This window comes from Chelon labrosus (genome assembly GCF_963514085.1).
Source record: "Chelon labrosus genome assembly, chromosome: 2".
Classification (NCBI taxonomy): Eukaryota; Metazoa; Chordata; class Actinopteri; order Mugiliformes; family Mugilidae; genus Chelon; species Chelon labrosus.
In genome coordinates, this window is record NC_140338.1 from 6,033,192 (window position 1) to 6,050,907 (window position 17,716).

At 41.9% G+C, this 17,716-nt stretch overlaps 6 protein-coding genes across 6 annotated transcripts; 3 read left to right on the forward strand and 3 right to left on the reverse strand.

Moving 5' to 3' along the window:
- Positions 1-1,709: 1,709 nt before the first annotated feature.
- On the reverse strand, positions 1,710-2,808 carry LOC311504117 (histone H2A-like). Its single transcript, XM_084567108.1, has one exon. It carries the CDS (start codon positions 2,494-2,496, stop codon positions 2,113-2,115), a length of 384 nt encoding a protein of 127 aa, XP_084423234.1. The 5' UTR covers positions 2,497-2,808; the 3' UTR covers positions 1,710-2,112.
- A 1-nt stretch (position 2,809) lies between these two features.
- LOC311504096 (histone H3.2) lies at positions 2,810-3,343 on the forward strand. The gene has a single exon (XM_084567068.1). The coding sequence runs from the start codon at positions 2,869-2,871 to the stop codon at positions 3,277-3,279; it is 411 nt and encodes a 136-aa protein (XP_084423194.1). The 5' UTR covers positions 2,810-2,868; the 3' UTR covers positions 3,280-3,343.
- Positions 3,344-7,057: 3,714 nt separating this feature from the next.
- LOC311504186 (histone H4) lies at positions 7,058-7,654 on the forward strand. Its single transcript, XM_084567191.1, has one exon. It carries the CDS (start codon positions 7,292-7,294, stop codon positions 7,601-7,603), a length of 312 nt encoding a protein of 103 aa, XP_084423317.1. The 5' UTR covers positions 7,058-7,291; the 3' UTR covers positions 7,604-7,654.
- Positions 7,655-8,748: 1,094 nt separating this feature from the next.
- On the reverse strand, positions 8,749-11,983 carry LOC311504064 (uncharacterized protein). The gene is made up of 2 exons (XM_084567018.1): positions 10,545-11,983; positions 8,749-9,409 (listed from the first exon to the last, which is right to left on the reverse strand). The coding sequence occupies exons 1-2, from the start codon at positions 11,144-11,146 to the stop codon at positions 9,022-9,024; spliced, it is 990 nt and encodes a 329-aa protein (XP_084423144.1). The 5' UTR covers positions 11,147-11,983; the 3' UTR covers positions 8,749-9,021.
- A 2,197-nt stretch (positions 11,984-14,180) lies between these two features.
- Positions 14,181-14,673, reverse strand: LOC311504109 (histone H3.2; the record flags this gene model as incomplete). Its single annotated transcript, XM_084567092.1, has 1 exon — positions 14,181-14,673. One exon carries the CDS (start codon positions 14,671-14,673, stop codon positions 14,263-14,265), a length of 411 nt encoding a protein of 136 aa, XP_084423218.1. The 3' UTR covers positions 14,181-14,262.
- A 380-nt stretch (positions 14,674-15,053) lies between these two features.
- Positions 15,054-15,535, forward strand: LOC311504146 (histone H2A-like; the record flags this gene model as incomplete). Its single annotated transcript, XM_084567143.1, has 1 exon — positions 15,054-15,535. One exon carries the CDS (start codon positions 15,054-15,056, stop codon positions 15,435-15,437), a length of 384 nt encoding a protein of 127 aa, XP_084423269.1. The 3' UTR covers positions 15,438-15,535.
- Between the last annotated feature and the right edge of the window lie 2,181 nt (positions 15,536-17,716).

Consider the following 17,716-nt stretch of genomic DNA (forward strand, 5'->3'; position numbering starts at 1 on the left):
TTGAGGTTTGTTGTTGAAGTGTCTTAGACTGGTGCAGCCTTAATCAGTGATTTTTCTTTTACCTTGTAAAATTGTTAAGTTGAAATTGAATTGTTGAATTTGAAAAAAGTTAATTTATGTTATACGACTTTTTTGAAGAGGCCTGAAGAGAGGAGACATCACCGCTCTGAGACAAAATCTCACCATGTGTGACTGGTTTAGTTTAATTTAAACTTAATTATAGAAAAAGACCTTTTTCTTAGATACCCTTTCCAGAGTACACTTGTTCTTGTGAATACTTCAGTATTATGTTACTGAATGAATGAATGAATGAATGAAACCTTTATTGATCCCGCAATGGGGAAATTACAATAGTGGGGGGAGGAAAAGGGGAAGAAAAGCAAGAGGAGAGGGGAGGATAAAAAAAGCAGCTCCCAGACTTACTGCTAATAATGGCAAGCAATTACCAAATGAATGTATATCTTTTCATCTTAAACTATTTATTATTTACTACTAACAAGATTGTCAGACATTTTTCCTTAACCCTCAGGCATCATTAGGGAAATTTTTGTCCATTTGGGCATTTTTTTTTCACTTCATCTGGCCATCATTTTGGCTGTGTTTGTGTATGTGGCACAAATTTTTATTTTTATTTTTTGTTTGTTTGTTTTGTTTTCACGTTTTTTCTTCTGCATAGATCTCTTAAACCACTTCAGCACCTTTTTTCATAAAACTAATGTCTAATGTTGGGAGTCCGGGGCTTTTTTTAAAACCAGTCTTGGTTATGACCAAGATTATCTAAAATACTGACTTGATTTGCATTAATAGTTTTTGTGTAGCATCAGATCAAATTGTGACCTTGTGACCTTAGCAGACAAAAATGTCCCATTGACTGCCACTGTAACTGCATTTTTTAATCTCTCAGCCATGACACAACATAAACATTCATTCTGCAATATCAGGATTTCTTTTATGAGAAAATTGGTCAGATTTGTCATTTTTAGTGTTCCGGGCTAAAATCAGCCATTTCCCCATTATAGGGCCTATGCATAAAATGTTTGTTATTTCACTAGTTTTTGGGTCCAGGGTTCGAATCCATGGGCCGACTGGGCCTTTCTGTGTGGAGTTTGCATGTTCTCCCTCTGTCTACCTGGGTTCTCTCCGGGTACTCCGGCTTCCTCCCACCGTCCAAAGACATGCTTATTAGGTTAACTGGTGATTCTAAATTGGCCGTAGGTGTGAATGTGAGTGTGAATGGTTGTCTGTCTCTCTGTGTTAGACTCTGGATAGGCTCCAGCAGAACCTGCGACCCTTAACAGGAATAAACTGTTACAGAAGATCAATGAATGACTCATACTTTCTGTATGATCAAAGATATATTACAAAAACACTGGTGCTGAGGTAGGCACAGTGATTCTTACTGCCTCTCTTTAAATGTCAAAGGTCAACTGTCATGTGCGCCTCTTGCTGTGCAGCCTATTCATGCTAAACGTCTATTTGTGTTATACTGAGCTTTAACTTCGATTGAATTAATTATCAGGGTTGACTGTATATTCTATATATTTTTAAGACCTAATTATTCAGCTTTATATTTGTTTTTTAAACTATTTTTGTTCGCTTCTTTCAGGTACCTCTGCTCATTTACCTCATTATTTAAGTATTTGGTTGATATTTTATTGTTTATTTTATTTAATTCTGTCTGTACAATTTAATGTTTTTTTTATGTATCTTAGTTATTTTATTGGTTGTTGCACTTTCATTGTCTACTGGTTTATTTTTGCTACTTTTAGACAGACTAGATGACATTCAATATCAAACTTAATGCTTGAGTTTACTCTGTTGTCATGGTGACTGCTGTAGCTCTAAACCCAGAGAAAGCCCGGGCAGTCGTTATGAAGTCACTACGATATAACTGTACATTAACGCCGCTTTATCCATTTGAATGTTTGCAGATGACAAATAGCGTTTACTATATTAAACGCAAAATACTTTGTGACATAAGTATATTTTAATATTTTATTCGCTCATGTGTGCGTTTTATGTTACACCAAAAAAAGAAATGGGAGCTCTTAAAGAAGTAGTGGGTGGCTCTTAAAAGAGCCGTTGGTTTGTTGTAAACGCTGCAAGAGTGGTTTACTTCTTGGCGGGCTTCTCGGTCTTCTTGGGCAGAAGAACGGCCTGGATGTTGGGCAGCACGCCGCCCTGAGCGATGGTGACTCCGCCGAGCAGCTTGTTGAGCTCCTCGTCGTTGCGGACAGCCAGCTGCAGGTGACGGGGGATGATACGAGTCTTCTTGTTGTCACGGGCAGCGTTTCCAGCCAGCTCCAGGATCTCAGCGGTCAGGTACTCAAGCACAGCCGCCAAGTAGACGGGGGCGCCGGCACCCACACGCTGCGCATAGTTGCCTTTACGCAGCAGCCTGTGAACACGGCCGACTGGGAACTGGAGTCCTGCACGGGAAGAGCGAGTCTTTGCCTTAGCTCTGGCCTTTCCTCCGGTTTTTCCGCGACCACTCATTTTTAATGTTTTCTGGAGTCGAGACTCAAAGAAAATATGTCTCCAGCAGCAGACACCCTCCCTTATATATTCACCGACAGCGGTGACGGTTTCTTACAGACCAACCAGAAAAGCTTCCTGCAGCGCAGCAGAGGGCGGCCCTCTCTCAGTTTTAGCGGACTTTTTGAACCGACTTTTGGCCAATCAACTTCGCACATTGTGGCGGGTTGGCTCTCCTATAGGCGGTGCTGAGCTTCAGGAGGAGCCGCTCACCAATCAGGAAGCGGAGGTCCGAAGCAGCGTCACAGTTTCACTGCCGGTCCCACAGTTTAAGAGGAGCGACTCTCTTCGTATTTTTACACTTTTCTCCTGTTCGAAGAGAAAGAAGAAACTATGGCAAGAACCAAGCAGACCGCTCGTAAGTCTACCGGAGGCAAAGCCCCCAGGAAGCAGCTGGCCACCAAGGCTGCTCGTAAGAGCGCCCCGGCTACCGGTGGAGTCAAGAAACCTCACCGTTACAGGCCTGGTACCGTGGCTCTGAGAGAGATCCGTCGCTACCAGAAATCCACCGAGCTGCTCATCCGCAAGCTGCCCTTCCAGCGCCTGGTGCGAGAAATCGCTCAGGACTTCAAGACCGACCTGCGCTTCCAGAGCTCCGCTGTCATGGCTCTGCAGGAGGCCAGCGAGGCATACCTGGTCGGTCTCTTCGAGGACACCAACCTGTGCGCCATCCACGCCAAGAGGGTCACCATCATGCCCAAAGACATCCAGCTGGCCCGCCGCATCCGTGGAGAGAGAGCTTAAGCTATCTGCTGCTCCACAAACCACAAAGGCTCTTTTAAGAGCCACCTCACTCTACTCAAGAGATTATTCCTCTCGATATATTTAAGTATACTTATTTATCTTGAACACATTTCAAATCCAACAATTATTCTGGTTTGTAAATGGATTACAGTAATTTATTTATAAATTTTTTTTTTTTTTTTTTTTTTTTTTTTTTTAATTTAGCAGACTAGATAGATTAGTCTCTGGTGATTACACAAATGGATTTTAGAGGATGCATTTTTTTTTTTCTTTGAATGCACCAGTTCAATCAAGTGTTCACAAATTAAATGTTGAGTATATGATGGCAATACAGTACATCTGCTCTTGTTGAACAACTGTTACTTTAGAAATAATTTACTGTTTTTTTGCAAGGAGGGTTTGTCTCCAAGAGAAAAACACAAGGTGGTAGCAGATGAAGAACTGAAGAAAATCTGGTCATTTACAGAAGTTGGAAAGTTGATTTCAAGAAATTCTAAATAAAATTTTAACAATGACTTAATTTGACCAGTAACTCTTGATTGTGTAATCGTGTCCATGTCTGGTCTGTGAACGTTTCTAACTTCAATGTGACTTTAAAAAAGTTTTTAGTAGTTTTTGTTGACTGCTGTACAGTCCCCATTTTATTGAAGACTTCTTCTGTGAAGAGAATAACAGTCAGTTTCTAATCACATTTATTGTTATTGTGGGCATACCAGAATTAACACATTTGACAGCAGTATATTCAGTGCTCTCATCCACCTTCTCCTCCTCTTCCCTCAGTTTGAATCGTCGCCTGATCATGGAATACAGAACATCTGTCTGACTTAAGAATGGGATGTCACTTAAATTCATATGATAGATAGATAGATAGATAGATACTTTATTGATCCCGAAGGAAATTCAAGCATCCAGTAGCAGTAACATACATTGAACATACAATACAAAAACTATATATAAAAAAAAAAAGAAAGTAACTAGAAATAAAATGTTTTATACAACTATAAACTATGTTAAAAATATAAAGTGACCTGTTAAAAATATAAAGTGACCAGTAGAGGTAGAAGTTTTTTTTTTTATAAATATGAGAACTACAAATGGGGAGGACTGTGGGCAATTAAATTAGGCTGTAAACAGATGAAGGAAATGAATAAATGAATGAAAGTCACAGTCACCACATATAGCTGAGGTAGACAGACATGGCAATGACAATGTCCAGTAAGTAGTGCGTATGCGTGTAAAGGAAGATGAGTGAATACTTTTGGCAATATAGTGTAGCTGTGATTGGAAGATTGTCATTAATTTTAACAGTTACGGAAGCAGGCACAGACATTTTCTGTGCACAGTTCTTTAGAGTGAAGTTCATCCTACTTTGCTGAGCTAGTTCTGATTCTTGTGATCAGATGATTTGTGCATCATCCTTGGATTCATCCTGATGCTGGTATCTAGACCAAGGCCATGAACAAACTTCTGTCTGACTCATCAAAATTCCCTGCCTGTTTAAATGTCTAAAAAGTTGAGGACCAGTTACTGTTGTTCAAGTATTTGTTTTTCATCTTTTGGGGAACCTTTGATGCAATAAATGCTAAGAGCAAATTGAAACTGTGTGTTTGAGGGGGTTGATGCCTTGTTCAAAGGCATTTGAGCCATGAATGTAGATGATGAAGGTGGCAGTTCGTCCTCATTGGAGCTGGACTACAGACACAGAATAAAGAACAATGAAAACCCCTTTCAGTGCAGTACTGTTAATGAAATTTGACACGTGCTGCAGAATTAGACGGAATGGAGCTGAGAATGGAACACTGGATGGAAGACTAGGATAGTGAAATGGTAGTAAACTCTTGAATCAAGCATTTGTCTCAGAAACGAACACCAGCCATACAAACATGAGAGTGAGGAAAAACAGCAAATGTTTTATTTTAATAGTAAAGACAAATAAAATGGTTGACTTTTCATCATTTTACACCTAAAACCAGTAGATGTTCGCTTGACGAAACAACTTAACTACAGTCCATGTTGATTTCACTACACTGCTACTACATAAAGGACACAATGAAACATTGGAGGGATGTAGTGGAGCGCCAAAGAGTTTAAGATCACTCTGGGTGTCCTGTAGCCTGTACCATTCTTGTTTAACCCTGTAAAACCCAAATATAGAAAAACGCAAAAAAAAAAAAAAAAAATCAACCATTCAGATGTTGTTGTAGGAGGCCTTTGGGGCTGAAAATGGAGTGTTTTCAAAAAATTGTATGTTTTAGTAAGTATTTTTCCACTCACTGTCTGAACAACAATACAGAACTAAGAATTCATTTGCAGGGTTTTGCTTTTCCCTTACCAGTATATAACATGAATAATGATCTCAGTCATGTTGTTATAAGGAGTTATTTATTCCAACAACAAGAACTTTGACATTTATTTACATTATTTACAGTGATAATCCCAGAAGTAGTTCTTGTCCTCTGCAAAACAGAGGCAGACATCCAACCCAGTCTCACAGCATCACACTTGATTTGGGTATTAGTATACCCTTTACTGCAATGTCTGCAGCGTCCTTTCTTCGTCTTCAGTGGAAAATGTCCAGTGAAGTCTGTGTGCACATCCACATTTATTTACAGTGATAGTGCCAGAAGCAGTTCTTGTCCTCTCAAAAACAGAGGCGGACATCACACTTGCTGCATTGGGTATTAGTATACCCTTTACTGCAATGTCTACAGCGCCCTCTCTTTGCCTTCAGTGGAAAATGTTAAGTGAGGTCCGTGCGCACATCTAGAGGGGGGTGTGCACATGATTTTTTGGAAGAGGGACCGTTTGGACTCCCATCACCTAAGGATGGTCTCTTTCCAGCATTCAAAGGGCTCCCTGCTGCGACTGGGCTCCCGTTGCCTGAAGATGGTCGTCTTCTCTTTGGAGTTTTGAGTGTTGTGTCCACCTGATTAGAAAAAAACGAAGGCAGGCAGTTCTCTCTGAGTGAATCAAGCCATGGTCTGAGTTTCCAGAGTTTGTCCCTCTTGTCAGTCTCTGACACTGTCAAATTGTTTACAAAATGTAATGTTGTCAACAGCGATTGGAATCTGTTGCATGACATCACATCAGCAACAGGTGGGTGCTGTGTGTCCGTCTCCCAGTACATACGGGTTCCAGGCATTTGTACCAGGCCCATCCTCAGGTACATGCCCAACGCTTATTTCTTTTGTATTAGTGTTAACCGATATTCCGTAATTTTGAATGCTGTACTCATTTGCTGGTGGCATTCTGAAATGGAAAAAATAAAACTGAAACAAATGTGTATATACAAATAGCACACATGCTTACTAAGATTCTAGATGAGCAGCAGGAAAGATGGGGTGGTGGGGAGATTGATTTCTTTATGAAGTGTTTACACATTGCACTGAAGTAGCCTATTCACACATTTCACTGGTCACACAATACTGTATGGCTGACCTATTGTAGACTGTGATTATCATCGTAATAGGAATGCATGTAGACTCCAGCTTACAACCACACCTTACATTAATGAACATTAACACCTGTTCCAGAACAATGCCACAAGTGCCACAAATGCAGTTGTGGGGGAGCTTTGACTATGAATTGTTAGGAACATTTTCTTATCAATAGAGACTAAGACAAAGGGCAGACATGCACAAACATAATTTCTTTGTTAGAAAGTCCTGCATTCTGTGATAAGGAGAAAATACTGAGAGTGTTGAAGGTGGTTAGAAATAATTATAAGTAAATGAAAATGTTTGGATACGGCAGTATATCTTTGCACTTTAGTTTATAATGCAGGCTAGAATGTGTAAATCATGTTATATTGTGAAATTTTTAATTGAAGTTCCTCTCAAGACGTTCCTCTCAAAAACAGAGCTGTGTAAGCGTTTCCGCATTAGGGACACGATCTCTTTAAGAGGAGGGTTTAGTCTACCGTATGTCTTCTATCACGTCCTCACTTATATTGTAAAAGCAGCCGCGAGTCTAGCACTGACATTATTGGACAGAAATCATCTGAACAGTAAAAATGAGTGGAAGAGGAAAGGGCGGCAAAGGACTCGGTAAAGGAGGCGCCAAGCGTCACCGTAAAGTTCTCCGTGATAACATCCAGGGAATCACCAAGCCCGCTATCCGCCGTCTGGCTCGCCGTGGTGGAGTCAAGCGTATCTCCGGTCTGATCTACGAGGAGACCCGCGGTGTACTCAAGGTTTTCCTGGAGAACGTTATCCGTGATGCCGTCACCTACACCGAGCACGCCAAGAGAAAGACCGTGACTGCCATGGATGTGGTCTATGCTCTCAAGAGGCAGGGACGTACTCTGTACGGCTTCGGAGGTTAAGCTACAAACTTCTTCATCCAATTAAAAACAAAGGCCCTTTTAAGGGCCACACATTTCTACAGAAAGACAAAATTTCCAGATTATATTTATATCAAAATGACAATATATTATCCAAAATCCATTATCCAGCAACGGTAATTTTAAGCGTCACATCTTAAACATAAAATAAGTATTCCTTGCTATCTTGCGTGTCAAGCAAACTAAACTGACTTCTCAAATACCCCACTCAATATTTTTTTTTTATATCACAAAAAGCTAACGGTAGTGATTTTTTTATGAACCGCTTTACTGCTTCCCTTTCAAAGGCTTATTAAACAATGAAATGAGATCACGTATAACGTCAGCGAAGTGAACACTTACTACTCAATCTCTTTAAAGCTATGAGGTTTTTTTATTTTTTATTTTATTTAGACACAACTTGAAACCCTACAATTGTGTAGTGGTTGTATGGTTCAACTAATTTGATAGTAATTTTTGAATAAAGTGTTGAAGTTTCAGTAAAGCCTTCACTATAGGTGACAGACAAATGGGAACTGTCCCCCGCGCCCCCCTCCCCTTTCCCTTTCTCGCACACTTTCTGTGCACGGCACCTTGCAGCTGCAGGGGGCGCCAATTTGCCAATTCCCCACACAGATATGACAGATAATAGAAAACCATGTAGCGGTGCAGATGTATTTATTATTTTTTTCCAAGTGCTCGTGCCGCCCCCCTTGTGTCATGAAAAAATGCCGCCCCGGGCGGCTGCCCGGTTCGCCCGTGCCTAAAACCGCTACTGGGGAAACTCTAACACCAACACTCATTTTGCGGAAACAATTACGCTGTATTTATGTTCATAAATCACGCCAACATTTGACCTTTGTGAAACAGCGAGGCATCAGAAGTAATCGGTGATTCACACCCCATAGGAGTGAAAATACTTGATAACTTATATATATAATTATTATTATTCAATAAAACTGCACGTCCACACAGGCAAAACAGCACAGGCAAATAATATTCTTGGTTAATACAATAGTTTATCTCGGTGATAGTGACAGTTACTGTTCTTGGATGTGGCCTCATGCTTGAAAACAATTTAAACAGTGTCAAACTATTTCCATAATTCCCTTTCTGCTGTTCTCATTTACTCATTGTACACTGTAAAATAAATACAAATCTGATATTCAAATGACTAATTGTGATTTTGGGTAAAACATTTAGTTTACAAGGCAAAGGCTCACACTTAAATCAAGGGGAGTGATACAGTGGATAAGTCTTGTTTTAATTGATTCATAATATTTTTTACTGTGGTTGAGCTCCACATTTCAAATCTGTCTAGTAAAGGCGGCAACACGGTTATGCTGCACATGCGCAGTCTCTCGCTGATGATAACCGATCGTTTCTGAGCAATAGCACAGTTCTATTTGCATGAAGTGGACTCAAATTAGTCGCTCTGCAGTACAGACTTTCATCCGTTTGATAAACTCCAAATTAGAATCATGCCTGATCAAGTGAAAGCACCCAAGAAGGGCTCCAAGAAAGCCGTCTCTAAGAGCGTGACTAAGACCGGCAAGAAGAGGAGAAAGTCCAGGAAGGAGAGCTATGCCATCTACGTGTACAAGGTGCTGAAACAGGTCCACCCTGACACCGGTATCTCCTCTAAGGCTATGGGCATCATGAACTCGTTCGTGAGTGACATCTTCGAGCGTATCGCCGGCGAGTCTTCTCGTCTTGCTCACTACAACAAACGCTCCACCATCACCTCCAGGGAGATCCAGACCGCTGTCCGCCTTCTGCTGCCCGGTGAGCTGGCCAAGCACGCCGTGTCTGAGGGAACCAAGGCTGTTACCAAATACACCAGCTCCAAGTAAATTGTTTACTGGAAACCTGAAAAAAGGCCCTTTTCAGGGCCACACACTTGCAACAGAGAGCCAAACTCCTAAAATGATTTTAATACATAGGTGTTTTGTGCGAGTATTGTATTAATACTAATATTTTGAGAAATCAAAGCTTTCAGATTCAAAGCATAAACTGCATACAGAATGGAGAAGGTTACATTTCATTTTCTATGCGAGTGTTCATCAATTAATACACCAACACATATTTAATACATAAACAGGTGAGAATAGTAGTATAAAACCCGGATCTTTTGAGGGATTCGGATCGGTCTGACTCACTTAAAGCACTCACAACGTTAAGTTTGGTTTCTCTGCCGACCGAGTGAATGGCTGTTGACTCCCTGCTCTCGGTTAACCAGGGACTCATGAGTGATGGATCCGCTACTCATGAATCTCTGCTGGCTGAGTGCAAGTGGCGCTGCTAGTGGTCAGGTCGAGTAATACATTTTGTGATCTCACTCGGCAGAGAAGCAAAATGTGTTTGAATGGTGCCTATTGATTATATATTAATCAAATGTGGTAGGACTCAAGTGAGCCGATTCAATAGACGTCTAGATTCATGATTCTTGAGTCTTCTTTGGTGGCCGGTTCAATGAGCCGGACCCCGAATCTTTCCACCACTGCTGGGTGAGAAGAACATTATACTTGTAATATAAATGGTGTACTGGGAGGGAACAAATGGAGAGTTATTTTTAGCTTATTCAACAATACAGTGTAATGTTGGTATCTAATACAAATTAATTTGACTTGTGCTGAAATTAGTATTTTTCACATCTGAACCTGACTGCTCTCTTCTCAACTTTGACACACTTTCACAATCAAAAAGTTCATTATTTTGAAATTATTATTTTGAGTAATAAAAGCTTTCAGATTATTTTGAGCACCTGTATTGTATTTTATACATAAAACCCTGGTTGCTTATAAAGTCTCTCTTTACTAAATAGCTTATACTTTTTTATATATGGACTGTGATGATGATGGTGATAAAGGAATGATCTCTTAGATGATTGTGTGGGTGGCTCTTAAAAGAGCCTTTGAGGAATTGTGATCTTTCAGGAGCTCACTTCTTCTTGGCTGCTGTCTTCTTGACTTTAGGCTTGGCTGCCTTCTTGGCAGGAGCTTTCTTGACTACAGGGGCCTTCTTGACCACCTTCTTGGGGCTCTTTGTGGCCTTCTTGGGACTCTTTGTAGCCTTCTTGGGGCTCTTGGCTGCCTTCTTAACTGCTGCAGGCTTCTTGACTTTCTTGGGAGATTTCTTAGCAGCTGCTGGCTTCTTGGCTGCTGCTGTCTTGGGCTTTTTAGCCACTGCGGGCTTCTTGGCTTTGGGTGCAGCTTTCTTCACTGGTTTCTTGGCCTTGCTTTCAACCTTCTTGTTCATCTTGAAGGATCCAGAGGCTCCAATCCCCTTGGTCTGGACCAGAGTCCCCTTGGCCACCAGGCTCTTGATGGCGGTCTTTACGCGGGCCTTGTTCTTGTCCACGTCGTATCCACCGGCAGCCAGAGCCTTCTTGAGGGCAGCTGCAGACACGCCATTCCGCTCCTTGGAAGCGGCCACAGATTTAACGATCAGCTCGCTAACAGTGGGACCGACCTTCTTCGGTTTGGAAACCTTCTTCTTGGCGGCTTTAGCCGGAGCGGGAGCCGGAGCTGGAGCTACTTCTGCCATTTTCCTTGTGCTGTTTGTCGCTAGTCAACGAGAGTCACACTGATGGGAAACTCTGAGCAGGAGGCGGTACTTAAACACACCATGAGAACCGTAGAGACTCAGCCCAGCCCCGGCTCTCCTGTGCGCAGACTGAATGTCGCTGCTTGTGTTTTCTCTGAAGAGATTCAAGAGAAATAAAATAGTGTTGGAGCAAAGATGCGACCTGAAACTGAAGGAGCACATAGCGGACTTGTGTCTCTTCGTGTTTAGCTCAGATTGAGCTCTGATGTTGGCGATATTTTGTTCGTGGAGCCTCCAAACCTCACCGACTCACCGCGGTGCTCGGCGCTGCTCGTCAACTTCTCCGACTCTTTTCGCTCTTAAAATTATTTCACATTCCTCAGATATCCGTACAAATACGTTTTCCAGCTGCGACACACGTTTCTTCAGAGACTATGAATAAAAATAACCGTGTGTTAGCCATCAGTTTAATATAAAGTGAAGATGTTGTGTCGGCAGCAAACACACTGACGACGATGGAGGCTGATGGAGCAGCCAGACTTCGATTGAACTGCTCTCTGTCAACGTTTGTTCTAATTAAGACTTTTAATCTTGTTTGTAGTTGTAATGTGTTTCTATATCTCCACATTCTGCTCTGCATCCAACAAAAATAAATTATTAAAATCTCATAAATTTGTATCTCCACGTATACATGAATCATCTTTACACAGAGACAATCTCTCTTACAAAGTAGAAACTTTCTTTGCAACATATCCCACAAGAGTATCCACAAATAAAGATAAATCTGCAGCACAAGATTCATTTTATTGACAGCACTGAACTGAAACAGTGTTTGTTTGTTTGTTTCTCTTTGTTCCACATCCAGTGTCTATTAACCAACCTCAAAGAGGACAAGTTACCATCAACATCACAGCAACCAAGATAGAAGAAACTGTGCAATAAACTTACTGGCCTTATAAAAGCATACACAATTAAAAAAAAAAAAAAAAGTGGTTTGGGTGGATCTGACCCATCATTGAGCTGAAAATCCATTTTATTATATTTTAATTATGTTGTAAATTCACAGAGTAGAAGTGCCATTTGGAAATAAAACCCATTGAGACAAAGAGACACCACAACATCTCTTTCACAGAATTTAATTATCTGAATATAGATAGGACATTTATAAATGCTTGAGGTTGATTGACACTAAATATGCAAATGATGAAAAACAACTCCAGACACTAATAAAAACAATGATAAAATCATAACTGGAAACGTCAGTGATGCAGTGTCGTTCATCTCTGTGAACAGACTTTCTGTTCAACTAAAAGTGTCCTATGGTTGATTGTAAGACAGTTTTGGTACAAAACCAAAGAAACAAGAGACAAAATGAACAGTGTGAGATAAAACATTGATGTAAATCATAAATCTGTCACGTATGGACTACTTTGAGAAAACTTGAAGGATTCAAAGAGATGTTTGTGATGATGAGTATCATCGCACATCTAGAAAACCAGACTTAAAGTCATCATTGAACAGTCAATGATCAATGGTGACACTGTATTCAAAAATATCTGATCAGATGTTTGGATGAAGAACACCACTGATCCAAAGACAAACAGCCCTCTGATCGGTTGTCTTTCAAACATCTGGATTTATTTCACTGTCATTGTTATTTTTGTAGTTTTCTCTGCATTTAATCCTTGCTCATGGTTGTAGATATACAGGTATGGTATATGTTGTAAGTTATATGTGTAATATTTTTTCAACAGTATGTTTATTATTAGCCCTACGACAGACTGGAGACCTGTCCAGGGTGTACCCCGCCTCTCGTCCCATGACAGCTGGGATAGGCTCCAGCCCCCCTGCGACCATCCACAGGACAAGCGGTTACAGAAGATGAATGAATTAATTGATGTTTCTTACTATTATTGTTTGTTGTGCTATTGTAGAAATGTTTAATAGGTATGCAGTGTGCTCAAAAGGCTATTGTTATACAAATAAAAAAAGAGCACATGTGCATAAAATTTTGGGTGACAAAAGTATTTCTATTAACAGCTTGTATGTAGATTTAATGTAGTTTATTTGATCAGAAAGTTTGTTCAGAAAGTCATAAAATAATGACCTCAGAGCAGGTAATTAAAAAACCCTTTCTTAAAGTGAATGTCATTTCAAAGCTAGACAGGTAACTAACAGTGTCCTGACAATTATTGGTTTATTCAAGTTTTCATACTTGAATTGAGAAAACATACAGGATAACAAAACATTTTTATAATAGTACTTCACATCACCACCACCTAACATAAGTGCTCTATCAAAGACCATAGAATTATTATTAGTTGAATAAATATTTCTTATTTAGAGAGGTCATACTGCATTTTATCCAAACTCTTTTTGTGCACTTGGTTGAGTTATAAATGGGATATTTATTTTGGTGTTTTTTTTTATATCTAGGTCGTGTATACATGTATGTAAATGCATGTGATTATTTGATGTACCCAATCCATTAAAGAAATAAAGAAAGAAATAAATAAATGAAATCTTTAACTTTGAATGAGTTAATTAAAAAAAAATCACAGGGAGTCAGGGGCCAGAGTCAGCGCAGTGCCATCAGAAATGCATCAGATGCAGCAGAGAGAAGCAGCCAGTGGCTCTGGATGAAGCGATTCACCAATGACTCTTGTACGCGTTTGCCCAAAAAACATTTAGTCCTGTGTTTTGGAATCTCATTCACCACAGAGTAAAATCAGAACAGTGACTGTCAGTACAGAGCATTGATTGTGCTGTCTAAAAGTGGTACTTTTAATCAACACTGGCTATTTTTTGCAGCCTACAAATTAAGATTATGTAAAAGTGAGAGGACTGATCACAATTTTACTATAATCCTCTGAAAGGCTGGACATATGGTATCCTGTTACGTTTTAATTTAACAAATAAAACACTTAAATTGAGGTTCATGTCTTACCAGTTTATACTTATAAATTTATGTAATTCATTTAGTTAAAATCCTGAATAGATGGAGGATTTGACATGCGTTTAAGAACAAGTATAATGTATACTGAGAGGAATAATCTCTTGAGTAGATTGAGGTGGCTCTTAAAAGAGCCTTTGTGGTTTGTGGAGCAGCAGATAGCTTAAGCTCTCTCTCCACGAATGCGGCGGGCCAGCTGGATGTCTTTGGGCATGATGGTGACCCTCTTGGCATGGATGGCGCACAGGTTGGTGTCCTCGAAGAGACCGACCAGGTATGCCTCGCTGGCCTCCTGCAGAGCCATGACAGCGGAGCTCTGGAAGCGCAGGTCGGTCTTGAAGTCCTGAGCGATTTCTCGCACCAGGCGCTGGAAGGGCAGCTTGCGGATGAGCAGCTCGGTGGATTTCTGGTAGCGACGGATCTCTCTCAGAGCCACGGTACCGGGCCTGTAACGATGAGGCTTCTTGACTCCACCGGTGGCTGGGGCGCTCTTACGAGCAGCCTTGGTGGCCAACTGCTTCCTGGGGGCTTTGCCTCCGGTAGACTTACGAGCGGTCTGCTTGGTTCTTGCCATAGTTTCTTCTTTCTCTTCGAACAGTAGAAAAGTGTAATAATACGAAGAGATTCGCCCCTCTTAAACCGTGGGACCGGCAGTGAAACTGTGACGCTGTTTCGGACCTCCGCTTCCTGATTGGTGAGCGGCTCCTCCTGGAGCTCAGCACCGCCTATAGGGGAGCAAACCCGCCACAATGTGCGCTGTTGATTGGCCAAAAGTCGGTTCAAAAAGTCCGCTAAAACTGAGAGAGGGCCGCCCTCTGCTGCTGAGCTGCAGGAAGCTTTTCTGGTTGGTCTGTAAGAAACCGTCACCGCTGTCGGTGAATATATAAGGGAGGGTTTCTGCTGCTGGAGACATATTTTCTTTGAGTTTCGACTTCAGAAAACACATCAGTAAAAATGAGTGGTCGCGGAAAAACCGGAGGAAAGGCCAGAGCTAAGGCAAAGACTCGCTCCTCTCGTGCAGGACTCCAGTTCCCAGTCGGCCGTGTTCACAGGCTGCTGCGTAAAGGCAACTATGCGCAGCGTGTGGGTGCCGGTGCCCCCGTCTACCTGGCGGCTGTGCTTGAGTACCTGACCGCTGAGATCCTGGAGCTGGCTGGAAACGCTGCCCGTGACAACAAGAAGACTCGTATCATCCCCCGTCACCTGCAGCTGGCTGTCCGTAACGACGAGGAGCTCAACAAACTGCTCGGCGGAGTCACCATCGCTCAGGGCGGCGTGCTGCCCAACATCCAGGCCGTTCTTCTGCCCAAGAAGACCGAGAAGCCCGCCAAGAAGTAAATCACTACTGCAGCGTTTACAACAAACCAACGGCTCTTTTAAGAGCCACCCACTACTTCTCTAAGAGCTTTTATTACTGTTTCAGTGTAAAGCTGTATCAAATAAGCTCGATTGTAAGAGTTAAATGATATCAAATATTTAAAAGTATAATATAAGGGTAAATGGTGTATAAAACTACATGTTAAGTAATATATCCACATATAGGCTACAATATTATGGATATGTGACAATACAGAATATAAAATGGTCGTAGTGTTTACAGAAATTAAATTTTTTTTCAGCAGATATAGTTGGGTTCAACGTAAAAACAAGTTCCTGTGACAAACATTACAAAAGCCACTTTAAGAACTGTATGTCAACTACTGAACATGTTTTATCAGTAAAATCCTCATTTGTATACCACATTGTAACAGATGAATTCTCTGTGTCATGGAGTATTCAACCTTTTCACACAATATAAACCTATTCCATGTAATAATTAAAAAAATATATATATCAACCCCAGCATAAAACGCTGTTTCTGTAACTGGACCACCTTGTTAATAATATGTGGGTCTCCCTTGTGCTTCTGAAACAGCAGAATATTGTATTTTCTCAAGATGGTCAGTTATTTACTCCTGTCAATGGTAATAACGTTGAGGAAAATCGGGAAAAGGAAACATTCCTCCCCGTCGGGGAATCGAACCCCGGTCTTCCGCGTGACAGGCGGAGATACTGTCCACTATACTAACGAGGAAGTGACGCAATGTCGACATCATACTGCTGTATTCAAACACGCACCAGGTTGAGTTATAACAATGACAAACCCTGGTTCACAGCCAAACTCAGGCACGGAGACAGAGAGAAATTCAAATAGTCAAAGTACAAGTTTAGCAAAGCAGTGAGGGAAGTTAAACGACAGTACTCAGAAAAGCTGCAGAGCCAGTTGCAGCCAACGACTCGAGCTCTGTCTGGAGGGGCTTCAAGAACATCACGAACTACAAGCCCAAACCCCCCCACTCTGTGAACGACTCACGCCTGGCCAACAACCTGAATGAATAGCCTGCTTCTGCCGCTTTGAAAGACAATGGGACAGCATGACGACCACCACCCCCCACGATGACACCTCTCCCACCAGCACTGGTATCTGTGAAACCTCACAGGCCCTCACACTAGTGCTCCCCTCCTCCCCGACAACAACAATGGCCAAGGCTCCCTCACAGCCGGTGGATTCAGAGCCTCCCTCCTCCATCTCACCTCTCACCATCCTGGAGAAGGACGTGAAGAGGCTGTTTGCGAGGCAGAACCCCCGCAAGGCTGCTGGACCAGACTCTGTGTCTCCATCCATCTTGAAGCACTGTGCTGATCAACTGTCTTCAGTGTTCATGGATATCTTCAACATCTCACTGAAGTCATGTCACGTGCCAGCTTGCTTCAAGGCCTCCACCGTCATCCCAGTCCCCAAAAAGCCAAGGACTACTGGACTCCATGACTACCGCCCGGTTGCCCTGACATCGGTTGTGGTGAAGTATTTTGAGCGCCTTGTGCTTTCACACCTTAAGGACTTAACAGACCCATTCCTGGACCCCCTGCAGTTCGCCTACAGATCAAACAGATCTGTGGATGACGCCGTCAACCTGTCCCTCCAGCACCTGGACTCCCCCAGATCATATGCCAGGGTACTGTTTGTGGATTTCAGCTCGGCCTTCAACACGGTCGTTCCGTCTCTACTACAGGACAAACTCTCCCAACTGACCGTGCCTGACTCCATCTGCAGGTGGATCACAGACTTCCTGTCTGACAGGATGCATCACGTGAGGCTGGGAAAACACATCTCAGACTCCCGTACTGATGTCATCAGTACGGGTTCCCCTCAAGGCTGTGTCCTTTCACCTCTGCTCTTCTCCCTGTATACAAACACCTGCACCTCCAGTCACGAGTCTGTCAAGCTCCTGAAGTTCGCGGATGACACCACCCTCATCGGGCTCATCTCAGGTGGAGATGAGAGCGCCTACAGACTAGAGATTGACCACCTGGTGACTTTGTGCAACCAGCCTCTGCTAAGGACAAGAGCAGACTGCAGTGTGTCATTTCCTCTGCATTTGCCCTAGACACAGACTATTCAACAGACTCTCCTCCTCTGGCAGGCGGTTGCGATCCATCGAGTGTAGGACCACTCGCATGGCGAACAGTTTTTTGTTTTGCTGTGTATATACAAAATATATGTATATATTTTTTTGTATTTTTGTATATTTGAGAGCCAAGTTTCTATATTTTATTTTATTTTATTTTATTTTATG